The 15,519-nt window shown below is 43.4% G+C and overlaps 1 protein-coding gene across 1 annotated transcript in view; it reads left to right on the forward strand.

Annotated features, from left to right (window-relative positions):
* LOC126455729 (dehydrogenase/reductase SDR family member 11-like) overlaps positions 1 to 15,018 on the forward strand; it is a 34,603-nt gene extending 19,585 nt beyond the window's left edge. Inside the window, exons 2-3 of the mRNA XM_050091497.1 lie at positions 4,008 to 4,170; positions 14,885 to 15,018. Coding sequence (XP_049947454.1) covers positions 4,008 to 4,170; positions 14,885 to 15,018 — 297 coding nt within the window. The remainder of the gene's footprint in view (positions 1 to 4,007; positions 4,171 to 14,884) is intronic.
* The last annotated feature ends 501 nt before the right edge of the window (positions 15,019 to 15,519 follow it).

The raw sequence follows: 15,519 nt of genomic DNA on the forward strand, positions 1-15,519 counted from the left end.
GGCTGCACGATGTTGGGGCGTGAGCGGAAGACGGCCTAACGGTGTGCGGGACCGTAGCCCAGCTTCATGGAGACGGTTGCGAATGGTCCTCGCCGATACCCCAGGAGCAACAGTGTCCCTAATTTGCTGGGAAGTGGCGGTGCGGTCCCCTACGGCACTGCGTAGGATCCTACGGTCTTGGCGTGCATCCGTGCGTCGCTGCGGTCCGGTCCCAGGTCGACGGGCACGTGCACCTTCCGCCGACCACTGGCGACAACATCGATGTACTGTGGAGACCTCACGCCCCACGTGTTGAGCAATTCGGCGGTACGTCCACCCGGCCTCCCGTATGCCCACTATACGCCCTCGCTCAAAGTCCGTCAACTGCACATACGGTTCACGTCCACGCTGTCGCGGCATGCTACCAGTGTTAAAGACTGCGATGGAGCTCCGTATGCCACGGCAAACTGGCTGACACTGACGGCGGCGGTGCACAAATGCTGCGCAGCTAGCGCCATTCGACGGCCAACACCGCAGTTCCTGGTGTGTCCGCTGTGCCGTGCGTGTGATCATTGCTTGTACAGCCCTCTCGCAGTGTCCGGAGCAAGTATGGTGGGTCTGACACACCGGTGTCAATGTGTTCTTTTTTCCATTTCCAGGAGTGTATATCCAATATGAATATACCCTGAACTGGGGTAATTTGATGTCAAGCAATAGATATCCCAGTTCGCGTTCGTTATTCAGTACAAGATAATGAAGTCAGCAAAGCGGCGATATCCACAAGCGACTTGAGACTCAACCATGTCCAAATGATACTGCTTTTGGAAAGCCTGGTAAAAAATTGTTCACAGTTGGCTCGACGACATGAGGCATCCTTGCAGAAGCTGTGTACTTTGCAAAGATAAATATGAGCCGCTTCTGTCTGCGACCCACAGAAAAATCCGGGCTAACACCTATGTTACCTCCTTTCTGACAGATCATACAATATGAAACAAGTCGGCAGACTCTTCATATGTACCAATTCCATAATTACTCTCTTGCCCGTTGCCAGGTCTGTTTGGAGAAAAAACTGCGAACTATCTAGCGCAGGACCTCCTAAGATATCTTGCTACATCGCAAGAACTCCATAAATCGAAGACTCAGTGAATATCGCGCTGCTCTGATTGCCCGACAGGAGCAACAACTGCTACAGACTTTAATATTTCATCTTCACTATGACAAATACCAACTGCAGTTAGCTGAGACAGCGGCAGAATGGTGAACGTTATGTTGCGACATCAGCTTCAACGAATCTGGGTACAGAACTATCTATTAGCACGTATCACAACAGCCCTGCTTCCCCAAGATTCTAGCCTGAAGGGGAAGAAAATTTTCACCATTAATAGGTTAAGACCACCCACGTGGATTCCAATAAAATGGATATAATTAAAATCCTATCCACATTGCGATTATTACTCAGATGAAGAGGTGGTCCTATACACTGACGGAAATCTCAACACCAAGGAGTTTTGCGACGTAAACGAAAGATGGTAAGCGTGTGTCTTCATATTAAAGATGATGTCGATTCACATTTCGCCCTTGTCACTTAAGATTTGCGCTAGTAGTTCCACTATGAGAAGCCAAAATGGGTTGGCTTCAAATACGTGCGGTCGTATCTTTGAGATTATACGTGGTGAGTTGATATTAGTGAACGTTGCCCTTACAGGGACAAAGACGCCATTATCAACACCTCACTGGGTTTTAACGAGGTCCTGTAATAGGGCTATGAGGAGCTGGAGGTTCTTTCTGCAGTACTGCAGAAGGACTTGCAGGGATATAACCACAGTACATGACTGCTGGGAGCGGTGGTTACGGGAATGTACGGTCGCAAGAAGACCGGGCTCTGGACGACCACGGGGCACTACCGAGAGGGAACACCATCTGTTTGGGAGTATGGCTCCGACACATCGCACTGCAGCAGTTTGAACCACGATGACACAACAGACCGTTACAAATGGATAACCCCAAGGACAGCTCCGAGCCAGACACTTTATAGCGTGAATTCCACTGACCCTAAACTACGGCCGTTTGCGAATTCAGTGGTATTAAGCGAGAGCTCGTTGGAGGGCTGAGTGGAGGTCTGTTGCGTTTTCTGATGAATGTTGGTTCTGCCTTAGTGTGTTGGTAAGAAGGAATCCAGCTAAAGGCCTGCAACCATCCTGTCTGCATGCTTGGCACATGGACCTATACTTGGAGTTATGGTGGGGGGTGATATTTCGTACGGCAGCAAGAGCTCTCTCGTGAACAGCCCACGCATCCTGAGTGCAAATTTGTACGTCAGTCTGGTGATTCGACTTGTTGTGCCACCATTCATGAATAACAGACCAGGGTTGTTTTCCAACAGGATAATCGCCCACATACCGCTGTTTTACTCTTACGTGCTCTGCAAAGACTCGACATGTTGCCTTGTCCAATTCGAGCAGCAAACCTGTCTCCAATCGAGCACATATGGGACGTCATCGAACAAAAACTCCAGAGTCATCAACCAACAGGTTTTACCGCCCCTTATTGACCGACCAAGTGCAATAGGCATGGAACTCCTTCCCACAAACTGACGTCCGGCACCTGTGTAACACAATAGATGCGCGTTTGCATGCTTGCATTCGACAGTCTGGTGGCTACACGGGTTCTTAATGTACAAAAATTTCACATTTAGAATGGTTTATCTCGCGCTTGCATTAACCTATGACCTCGTAATGTTAATCAATTAAATATGTTAACTAGACAAATGTATTTCGTAAATTTCATTACTCTACATCAATCACTTTTTGATATTGCGATTTTTCCCATCAGTGTAGTTGTAAACAGTAGATGTAGCTAGATTGGGCGAACCAGTTTTCATTGTTCGATAGAAAAGGTGATAGTGTCATGAAATTTAGTCCATATTTATTAGCGGTGTCCCTCAGTGAAGAACCCACTATTACTTCCGTTGCTACTTCGCTTTATGTCTGTTTTTGTGTTATGGCTGTGTCTGTCTTTCTTTTATAATGCATTCACAATGAACAGAACAAAATCAGGAACTGCACGTGATACTGATATGTTACTACGTTGTTATATTTTGTAATAAGTTGTCCATACGTCTTCTTTTTACGGAAGGTTATGAATAGATTCCTGAAAGAGAGTCGTTATGTTGCGACATCAATTTCAGAGTACCTGGGGCCGAAGTATCTAACAGCACATACCACATCATCCTTGTTTCCCCACAATTCTGGTCTAAAGCGGAAGATTTCCACCATCAATAGATTAAGAGCAGGGCATGTGGCTTCCAGTAGAGCAGCACACCTGACATAGTCGATATCCTATTTGAAAAATGGTTCAAATGGCTCTGAGGACTATGGCACTTAACATCTGAGGTCATCAGGCCCCTAGAACTTAGAACTACTTAAACCTAACTAACCTAAGGACATGACACACATCCATGCCCGAGGCAGGATTCGAACCTGCGACCATAGCCGTCGCGCGGATCCTGAATGAAGCGCCGAGAACCGTTCGGTCTTAGCTGCCGGCGAGATATCCTATCTGAACTGTGGTTACTGTTCAGTTGAAGAGCTTGTCTTTTAGTTTCTGGTGCACTAAGTACAACAGTGAACACAACACCAACTGAAGTCCTAAAAATTGTTTATTTCTCATACAGATTTGCTTTAAGTTCTTTGAAGAATTATGAAAATGTAAGTTTTTGGTTGTTACCTGTTTGGTGCTTTAATTCGATTAGTCAGTGGTAAAAGCGTAACATTAAATGACTGTGTTAAGTTTCTTTACACATATAATCAAGTTAAGTGAGGCTACCGGTCTTCGCGAATTCCGTGGTTCTGCGGAGAGAACCAAAAATATTATCATCCTTCTTGGCAACAGCTCCTTTGTTCATGTAGTTACGACACTCACTTGTGTAGAATGGAATTTTGTTAAATGGCATACTTGATCTATCTCCTAATGATTTTTTTCCTTCTGTCTCGTGCAGATTCGACAAATCTGTCGTTTATTTCTTGCAGGCTCGAGAACTGAAGGACGCTCCGGGTACGCTCTATCCGTTGCAATGTGACGTCAGCTGCGAGGAGAATGTTCTATGCGCCTTCAAATGGATCAAAGAGAATTTAGGAGGGGTCAATGTTCTTATCAACAGCGGCGGCGTCTGCAGAGAAAACCTTCCCACAAGTAAGTGAGCCACAGTTCGTCTCCATTCAAGTAAGAATCTTGAGACGTCATGATGCTGCAAAGAATCTGGAATGAGATTTACGGTTTATATGGACAGGTGGTAAATTACGCACAGAACCGGTGCTGAAAAGGATTCTTGTACGCTTACTGTTTCTCTTGTTTCTCTCTGGCCACGACTGGATGTCTTGTTCATGTCGTGTGATATGTTAGAGACTCAGAGCAAGGATCGGGATTAACTTAAGGAAAACATGTGCAATGGTGGGCCAACTCCGTGCGTCATTTATCATTCACCTCAAAAAAAATAAATAAATAAATAAATAAATAAATAAAAATTAAGAACATAATAGCAATTCTGTCATAAGCCAACTAACAGTTACCAAGAATCTCGTTAAATTAATACAGATAACTGAGGTTTTTAAAGTAATATCGCAATGCATAATGAGATTTGCACTACACGTAAAATTACAAGTGGTACTCTAATAACATATCAACCATGCAACACCGTGATGGCCCGATTTCAAAGCCGCGTGGAGTGGCCACGCGGTTTGAGGCGTCATGTCACGGAGTGCGGGGCCCCTCCCGCCGGAGGTTCGAGTCCTCCCTCGGTCATGGGTGTGTGTGTTGTTCTTAGCGTAAGTTAGTTTAAGTAGAGTTTAAGTCTAGGGGCCGATGACCTAAGCAGTTTGGTTCCTTAGGAATTCACACGCACCGATTAGAAACAATTGATGAAACAAACGGGCGGCAGGGCTGCGTCTGCGCGTCTAGCAGCACAACTGTGGGCTAACCCCACAACAGGACTTGAATTTAAGTTCAACAAACGACAAGTAAAGGACGTCAAAGTGCGTACATCTCCACTGCAACCGGCGGGGTGGCCGAACGGTTCTAGACGCTACAGTCAGCAACCGCGCGACCGCTACGGTAGCAGGTTCAAATTCGGTCATGGATGTGTTTGATGTCCATAGTTAGGTTTAAGTATAGTTTAAGTCTAGGGGACTGATGACCTCAGCAAGTAAGTCCCATAGTGCTCAGAGCCATTTGAACCATGTGAATTACAATGATTTTACAATAACAGAAACACTGACAAAACTACTTTCTCAAAATTACCAAAGCCATGATACCAAAGGAATGACAATAAACTGCTCAGCTTGAGGTGGAAATGAGAAATCCGCAGAAGCGTATGTGACCTGCCAACAACTACGCCTCGTGCGTTGACGGGAAAGCCGCCGAAGCAGAAGGAAGACGCGTTCCTGCATCGGACCAGCAGAGCAGCAATGCGTCAACCGCTCCCTATACAAAGCTGTCGGCATGTACCAAACGTCAAACAGCAGACACGTTTGACAGAAATTAATATACACAGTACTATTTAAACGGACAATTAAAATTATTCGCAAGGATACAAACTACTAAAACTTCAGCACAGGAGCATCCCGCTCATAAACATTGCAAGTTAACCTTCCTAGAAATAACAAGGAATAATGTACAAAGTCATTTGAAAGAAGGCCATAACGTCTACAACAAACAAAAATCACACTCAGTAGTATCAAATAATGATAAAGTGACGTCAGGTACCAGATTACCGTTGCAAAATACTAGCTTGGCGCGTAAAGAAACCTGCAGACTGACACACACAGGTCCAAAAGGGGTTACTGAAAGGCATAAAAGAACCGGATACCTGGCCAGCTAGCACCGTAAGAGAATTAACAGTCTTTAAGTAGAGCAGTTACTGAATAGTCTTCGTACATGATTTCACATAAATGCGAAGGAGGTCAATAGCTTCAGGACTTCAAGTAGGCACTGGACAATACTGCCCTCCTGCTCGTAGCTGCTAACAAGAGGTTGAGTACATCTCAGCGTATTTAGGCCACCACAATTAACTGATGCATTTCGTAACCACGATACATGCGACGAGAGCCGCTTTTTGCCCTCTCAGCTCACCCGAACCAACGGTAAACGCTGCAGGTAAGGGAGGGCACCTACAGACTAACTGTCAACGGTTTCAACACTCTGCATCGGTCATTACGCCGGGTAATCCGACACACCCGTCCAGATCCGTCTTCCATACACCACTCCTTACTACACAGCCCCAGAGGTAACATACAACCAAGCAAAGATGACACGACGAGGGCCAGAATCCATGGAACGCCTGCAGAAGTGGCGCCAGTACGATCGCGTGCGAGGGCGCCCTCACAGAAGCCACCACTGTTCATTTTTGTTGGACAAACTGCGTGTAGCATAAGAAGCCAAGTTGTCACATATTATTGATACAATTTTCGATAAAGCATCGTTCAGTTCACTAAATTTGATACGCTTAGTCAATGAAAGAGGAAAAGAGGCAGCAGGTACAACAAAGGAAAGAATCATAAGCTACTCTGGGAAAATGCCGAAAGCAAACCAGCCGTCTACGACGTTCCAAGATGGCAGATGAAGCAGTTCCATGATGAAATAGCCATGGCAGTGTGTGGTGGTAAGCCATATCATGAGCCCAGCTATAGACCACGCAGCCAAAGAAAACTAATAGTATTAGGCGTTCATAGGCGGGCAGATAAGGCAATGCCATGTTGAAACGGCAAACACACTGCGAGATAAACCAGTTGTTGGGACTAGCGATAGGACACTTAGCTGTTGTTCACAGCTCATGGAATTTGAATGAAAAATAATCAGAAGGAATCTCTTAGCAGACTCACACACACACACACAAACACACACACACACACACACACACACACACACACGATGGAGGTTTAAGTTCGTCCTATATACGTATAAGCAGGAACTACCTCGAGCTGAGACACAGGCTGACAGTTACAGTAACTGTAGCAGTGCAGTATGAGGGGGATACCAGAGTATTACAGTTTTCCAGTCTGTGGAATTAGCTTCAGATAACGCCCATCTGCTTGGCTGTTTCGTTCTGGTCTGTAGTAATTTCTGTACGACAGTTACAATCTTTCCATTATACAGCTGATGGTTGCCCATAATCGCAACTGCGAATACTTTTCATGTCACTGAAGGCTGTCGTCCGTTGATTAACAGGGGCAGTAGCGGCGCAACATTGGGCTGACCTGTCTGGGGTTTGAATGAGTCTCCAAGACGTGTGCTGTACAGGCCTAGACAGTTATCCTGGTAGGCGACACGGATTAATAATGCGTTACTGTAGCCAGAATAAACTGCCATTCAACAATTGGTAAAATCTTATTAAAATATATCACGTATTTTATACCCACTGATGAGAAAAAACATAATGATCAATTACTTAAAAGCCTGTTCGTCCACATTTGGAAAGCAATACAGCGGCGACTCTGCGTGTAGTGGATTCTACAAGCTCGTGATAGGTTTTCAGATGTTTTCCCCGGTCAAATATTATTTTAAAGCGTACGTGAGGAACGATGTTAATTCCAAATGGTTAATGTGTGATTGGAAATCTTCACAAGTGAAGAAAAATCCTTTTTACTAATAATTTGTGGAAAAAATTTGTTTTATGTTCTCGGCAATTAAGAACTTCCGAGCCGTCATTGCGATTCGAATTTTGGAACGTGGATTACCCGGAAGATCAACGAGTGATCACAAAGTCGCATTACCCCCTATAATGTGTCCGTATATACTTAGATGTTGACACTGTGTTCATATGGCAACATGACACAGGACATCTTTGAGGTTGTGTGACTGTTCTTAATTATTTATTCCGGAGTGTGTGGGTACGCCACCGTTTTCACAACACAGTATGATTCTCTTACATGTACGATGCGAAATTCTCCTTTAAATTTCTGGCATGAGGGCAGTAAACGTACGCCGAACAAAATTCTTAAGTACATCTGTCCCGCAACGTGTGACAGAAACTTCCATTTTATGAACCCCTTAAAACGCATTGCACACAGGATGACACATCACAACTTCGAAGCGGCCACTCCAAAGGTACAAGCGAATGGACAGAACAACATCCAGTCCGTTTATGATAAAATATCTCATTGAAGCATTCTCTAACGGCGATAACAGAATGGACTGGTGCCCTATCCTGCTGAAACCACATACGCCCGAGCAGTTCCCGATCTTGCAGATGCGGAATAAACCAATCGCGTTGCATGGTGACATAAGCAGTGTGGTTCACAGAAGAGTTGAAGAAATATAGAGCTACCAAGGGGGTTGCAGACATTGCAGCCAATGTCAGGACATGTGTTGGGTTGTGTTCTAGTTCGTCATAAAAATATTGGTTTTCTTTACTCTAGAAACCTTTCTGTTTCTTGCACTACGATATATTGCACACTTGTCAGAGAAAAACAAATTGTCACTTGAAGGAAGAGTTGCTAAGACATCAAGCATTCACCCACACAAGCCTAATGACTTTTCGGATGTCGTTACCATGCAGTTCGTTTGCAATCGAAGGTTTAAGTGCCTTTAGCTTGTAATCATTCCTGATATGATTTTGTAATGTAGAGTTTGGAACTCCCAATTCCGCTGACCGTTTACGAATGGACTTCTTTTGGCGGACGTTCGACAGACACTGCATCCTCCACAAACGTTTGCATTAGCGTTTATGAACTTCTTGGGCGTATCAAATGTATTATACATTCAGCTGAAGTGGCTTCGGCTAACCCCGCGCGGCGTCAGGCGCTGCAGTCATAGACTGTGCGGCTGGACCCGGCGGAGGTTCGAGACCTCCCTCGGGCATGGGTACGTGTGTTTGTGGATAGGTTAAAGTTAGATGTAGTGGAAATTAGTGAAGTTCGGTGGCAGGAGGAACAAGACTTCTGGTCAGGTGACTACAGGGTTATAAACACAAAATCAAATAAGGGTAATGCAGGAGTAGGTTTAATAATGAATAAAAAATAGGATTGCGGGTAAGCTACTACAAACAGCATAGTGAACGCATTATTGTGGCCAAGATAGACACGAAGCCCACGCCTACTACAGTAGTACAAGTTTATATGCCAACTAGCTCTGCATATGATGAAGAAATTGATCAAATGTATGATGAGATAAAAGAAATTATTCAGGTAGTGAAGGGAGACGAAAAATTTAATAGTCATGAGTGACTGGAATTCGAGAGTAGGAAAAGGGAGAGAAGGAAACATAGTAGGTGAATATGGATTGGGGGTAAGAAATGAAAGAGGAAGCCGTCTGGTAGAATGTTGCACAGAGCATAACTTAATCATACTAACAATTGGTTCAAGAATCATAAAAGAAGGTTTTACACATGGAAGAATCCTTGAGATACTAGAAGGTATTATATAGATTATATAACGGTAAGATAGAGATTTAGGAACTAGGTTTTAAATTGTAAGACATTTCCAGGGGCAGATGTGGACTCTGACCACAATCTATTGGTTATGAACTGTATATTAAAACTGAAGAAACTGCAAAAAGGTGGGAATTTAAGGAGATGGGACCTGGATAAACTGACTAATCCAGCGGTTGTACCGAGTTTCAGGGAGAGCATAAGGGAACGATTGTCACGAATGGGGGAAAGAAATACAGTAGACGAAGAATGGGTAGCTCTGAGGGATGAAATAGTGAAGGCAGCAGAGGATCAAGTAGGTAAAAACACGAGGGCTAGTAGAAACCCTTGGGTAACAGAAGAAATATCGAATTTAATTGATGAAAGGAGAAAATACAAAAATGCAGTAACTGAAGCACTCAAAAAGGTATACAAATGTTTCAAAAATGAGATCGACACGAAGTGCAAAATGGCTAAGCACGGATGGCTAGAGGACAAATGTAAGGTTGTAGAGGCTTATCTCACTGGGGGTAAGATATATACTGCCTACAGGAAAATTAAAGAGACCTTTGGAGAAAAGAGAACTACTTGTATGAATATCAAGAGCTCAGATGGAAACCCAGTTCTAAGCAAAGACGGGAAAGCAGAAAGGTGGTAGGAGTATTTAGAAGGTCTATGCAAAGGTGATGTAATTGAGGACAATATTATGCAAGTGGAAGAAGATGTAGATGAAGATGAAATGGGAGATACGATACTGCATGAAGAATTTGACAGAGCACTGAAAGACCTGAGTAGAAACAAGGCCCCGGGAGTAGACAACATTCCATTAGAACTACTGGCGGCCTTGCGAGAGCCAGTCCTAACAAAACTCTACCATCTGGTGAACAAGATGTATGAGACAGGCGAAATACCCTCAGACCTCAAGAAGAATATAATAATTCCAATCCCAAAGAAAGCAGTTGTTGACAGATGTGAAAATTACCTAACTATCAGTTTAATAAGTCACAGCTGCAAAATACTAATGCGAATTCTTTACAGACGAATGGAAAAACTGGTAGAAGCCGACCTCGGGGAAGATCAGTTCGGATTCCGTAGAAATGTTGGAACACGTGAGGGAATACTGACCCTACGACTTATCTTAGAAAATAAATTAACGAGAGGTAAACCTACCGTTCTAGCAATTGCAGACTTAGAGAGGGCTTTTGAAAATGTTGATTGGAGTACTCTCTTTCAAATTCTGAAGGTGGCAGGGGTAAAATACAGAGAGCGAAAGGCTATTTACAATTTGTACAGAAACCAGATGGCAGTTATAAGAGTCGAGGGACATGAAAGCGAAGAAGCTGTTGGGAAGGGAATGGGACAGGGGTGTAGCCTCTCCCTGATGTTATTCAATCTGTATATTGAGCAAGCAGTAAAGGAAACAAAAGAAAAATTCGGAGTAGGTATTAAAATCCATGGAGCAGAAATAAAAACTTTGAGGTTTGCCGATGACATTGTAATTCTGTCAGAGACAGCAAAGGACTTGGAAGAGCAGATGAATGGAATGGACAGTGTCTTGAACGGAGGATATAAGATGAACATCAACAAAACCAAAACAAGGATAATGGAATGTAGTCGAATTAAGTCGGATGATGCTGAGGGAATTAGATTAGGAAATGAGCCACTTAAAGTATTAAAGGATTTTTGGTATTTGGGGAGCAAAATAACTGATGATGGTCGAAGTAGAGCGGATATAAAATGTAGATTGGCAATAGCAAGGAAAGCGTTTCTGAAGGAGAGAAATTTGTTAACATCGAGTATAGATTTAAGTGTCAAGAAGTCGTTTCTGAAAGTATTTGTGTGGAGTGTAGCCTTGCATGGAAGTAAAACATGGACGATAAATAGTTTGGACAACAAGAGAATGGAAGCTTTCGAAATGTGGTGCTACAGAAGAATGCTGTAGATTAGATGGGTAGATCACATTACTAATGAGGAGGTACTGAATAGAATTGGGGAGGAGTTCGTGGCACAACTTGACTATAAGAAGGGACTGGTTGGTAGGACATGTACTGGGGCATCAAGGGATCACAAATTTAGCATTGCCGGTCAGCGTGGAGGGTAAAAATCGTAGAGGGAGACCAAGAGATGAATACACTAAGTAGATTCAGAAGGTTTTAGGTTGCAGTAAGTACTGGGAGATGAAGAAGCTTGCACAAGATACAGTAGTGTCGAGAGCTGCATCAAACCAGTCTCAGGACTAAAGACCACAACAACAACAACAACAACAACAACATGTAGTGTGTAAGCTTAGGGACTGGTGACATTAGCAGTTAAGTCCCATAAGATTTCACACACATCTGAACACTTTTTTTGAAGAATAATTAAAATGTCATGTAAGATTTTAGTTATTTTGGTCAATTGCTTGTGTAAGGGTGGATGGTGCTTATTCATACAGCCGGCCTTTAATGTTATCATGTTAAGACGCACCTTTGTCAGGAGTGGGTCAGTATAAATCTTGGTCCCATCTTCGTTGGAAACCCCCCGCCCCCGCCCCCCCATAGAATGATTCTCTTCCATTGTTCCCTGCTCCGCCCCTACACCCTCTTCCCCCCCCCCCCCCCCCCTACAATGACACATGCCAGCAACGCTACCAAGGGCAGTTCAACCTTGCGACAGGAAAGGATGAAAGTCAGTTGGCTCAACAGTGGACACTATGAGGAATGCTGGACATGATGAAGAATAAACGGGAATTAAATTAGCTGTGATTGATATAAGTAATCTTACATATGTAGATGACACTATACTGGTTGCAGAAGGTGAAAGAGAATTAAACATCCTGCTGGTCTGAGGGAGAACGTCAAGGAAACGAAAATTGTGCAACTGCATGTATCACTGCATGGCATGCAGGAGGAGAAGAAATGGAGGTATTTTCTGTGTTGGTGAATGCAGCCACTAAATCAAGAAACCGTTGTTGCTTTGAGGATAGGGGAGGTACAACTTCGACAGTGTTTTAAGGAGTAGAGATGTAACTTTAAAACAAAAAACCTTATGGTAAATTGTGATATACGGATGTAAGACCTGAGTCGCAAGAAGGCAGGACGGCGTGGAATATATACCTCTGAATTGTGGTATTGGAAGAAAATTCTTAAGAGTTCCATGGACTGCAAAGAGTACGAATACAGCAGATAAAACCAGACTGTTGCTTCGACGGTATAATACTCAAACAAACAAACAAAAACAGTCCTACTTTGGGGAAATTACTAGAAGACACCATCCGATGGAAAAGACGGTAATACTGAGCAAGATCGGAGGCAGAAGAAATAGGCGGCCAAGGATGAGATGGATCGACGGGGTCATAGCAGTAGTGGATTCGAAACTGCAACGTCTGCAGGAGAAAATGCAGCACAGAAGAAATTAGCGTGCCTTAGTTCATGGGGTCATGGATAGTGGGAATCGACTTAACAAACAAATAGAGAGAGTGAGTGAGAGAGAGAGAGAGAGAGAGAGAGAGAGAGAGAGAGAGAGAGAGAGAGAAAGAGACACTACATATCAAGTTAACATCGTTTTACTCGTTGGATTGATCCGAGAGGGCGAGCTAACGCTTGTCCATCTACCCTCTTACCTTTATCCATTTTTAACCAGTGTTACACGATGGAATCATTCCTTGCCGCATCATTAGTGTAAGTCTGGCACAACCACCTTGATTTTGTAACACAAAGTTACGCATATTTTTGGTATTATTGATATTTCTAACCTACAGAACTCGTTTCAATAATTTTTGTTTAAGTTGAGTCGTTTTTCAATTAGGCAACAGATTCCGTCTGCACAGTACGATTTATTTATTTTACGAACTGCACACTACAGGCGACTTGTTTTGTTTTACCTGTGTTCTTTGTAGTTTAAATTCACAAATTTATTGCATGTTCGTTTCGAGGCACCTTTCTGATAAAACATCAGTTACAAATGATTTATGATGATTCCTTCAAAACATTTAAACAATACTGAAATTGAAAAATAAAATATCAGATTAATGAAATATAATGAAATAAAATTTTTTGTTAGTAAAGGAATTACAATGTTACGTACTGTTTCACAGTGTCAAAAGTGGGACACTTTAAACTAAAATCATGGACACAAATCCTCAGCGAGGCGACCAGTCTATTTACGCAGACAATGGTTTAAGAAACTGAGAGCTTTCAAAGAACATGGTTTGCGTTCGGAAAGCATTAAGCAGAATGGAAGAAAATTTGTACTATCAGAATGTGTGAATCTATTGGATTGCGACTGGTAAAGAGAAGTTTGCAAGTATTGGAAGCCAACAAAGATATCGTTGCATCCCATCTACTGGCCGGTGATGAAACGTGAATGTACAGAGTTGCCAGAAACAGTCTGAATAGTACTTAATGGTGTTGCAGGGTAAGTTGCGCTGAGAAATATTTCAGTACTTTGCCCCGTGTCCGAATAAAAAACAATGGAAGTTAGCCAATCAGGCCGTTGCGTCTTGAGCGCGCAAATTCAAGAGGCTTGCCAGAGACAGTGACGCCAAACATGTTCGTTTGTTTCCCGAATATCGAGCAAGAGAGCGACAGACCAAATAATCATGGGACGGTAGTAAGGATCGAACCAGAGCCGAAGGCTGAACAGTCTCGAAAGTTGGCATCCATGTTATAACAACTGATACTAATTGAATCTGGCGGGCCGCCTGAATTTGCGCACTTAAGGACATTCAGTGCTTACTATTTCGGAAACGGAGCAACGTATCGAGTTCTTTTCTTAACAACTGTTTCTCAACTCAGCCTACTCTCCAACACTCTCAAAAGCTTTTCAGATTGTTTCCGACCATACTGTATATAATCCAGAATGAAATAGGTCCAGGTACAAGCGACGTATCTCCTTCCGAATACTAAACAAATGTAAGAGGCAGCCAGCAGCAAAAAAAAAAAAATCATTATTTCTATTTTTGGAATAATAAGGACGCAGTTCTTGATTTTCTGTAATGCCGCTGTTCATAAATAGCGAGAGACACGTTCACCTTTTACAAGCATAAAGTCGTCACTACCACGAAGAGATTACACAAGTACACGGAAGCGATCTAAATTCACAATAGTAATCCCAAACCGCACGAAACTTTGGCAGCTAATCTGGCACCTTCTTAGACTGGACCAACATCCCTTACCCACTGCACAGTTCAGAAGTGACCCTCCGACTTTTACAGGTTGGACCCTGTGGAAGACAGTCTTCAGCGTCTCAAATTGATAATACTGGTGACATAAAGTGGCTGTGACGACGTAGATACAACAGTTTGCACACGACTTCTTGTGACGAGGATTACAGAATCGGCTTAAACGACGATGCTCTGTCACTACATTAAAAAAAGAAGCTGTTATGAGTAGCTTCATTCTATAGAGGATCACTAACTTTAACAGCATAAGCATTTCGAATGATGTGTCGGTACACACTGTTTCACTGCAGTCCTCGTCCTTCGCTTTATTGCTGACTGATGATGGCGGCATGCTGTGTTCCCAGCTGGACAGACAGCCGAGTGGCAGCAAACACTGGACGTCAACGTCCTGGGGCTGTCCATCTGCACGAGGGAGGCCGTCCAGAGCATGCTGGACAGGGGAGTCGACGACGGCTTCGTCATCCACATATGCAGGTAGACCTCAAAGCGTTTATAGCGATGTATTTTCGTCTTGTGAGACTGTATAGAGGTATTCTTAAACATAGAGCCATTCAGCATTTAGCTTCCAATAAACGTCGACATCAGGTACCGCGTGAGAATCATTGTCTCTGGTACCTCAAAACCGCCCTAAGCTTGAATTCTGCACTGACACCTGCGATAGCTCTGACATGAAGAACGTTTCATGAGATACCTTAGGGAGGAACTAATAAGTTTCTTGACAGTTCTTGGATTACAGTACTCCTGTTCATCATGCAGCAGATACATGTTGCAATGTAAAGTGAGATCGGTTCAGAATTCTCCAGTGCCCAACTGTCTATTGCGATTCTCAAGGAATAATCCTCATACATTACTTTGGAAAACGTACAACCGAACCTGAACCCTATGATGCTTCATTCCTGGATCGTTTGAGACTTGAGTTGGCTGAAGAAAAGCATAGACTAGCACACAAAGAAGTGCTCTTTCACCAGCATAATGTTCC

The sequence above is a fragment of the Schistocerca serialis genome, chromosome 2, assembly GCF_023864345.2.
Source record: "Schistocerca serialis cubense isolate TAMUIC-IGC-003099 chromosome 2, iqSchSeri2.2, whole genome shotgun sequence".
NCBI lineage: Eukaryota > Metazoa > Arthropoda > Insecta > Orthoptera > Acrididae > Schistocerca > Schistocerca serialis.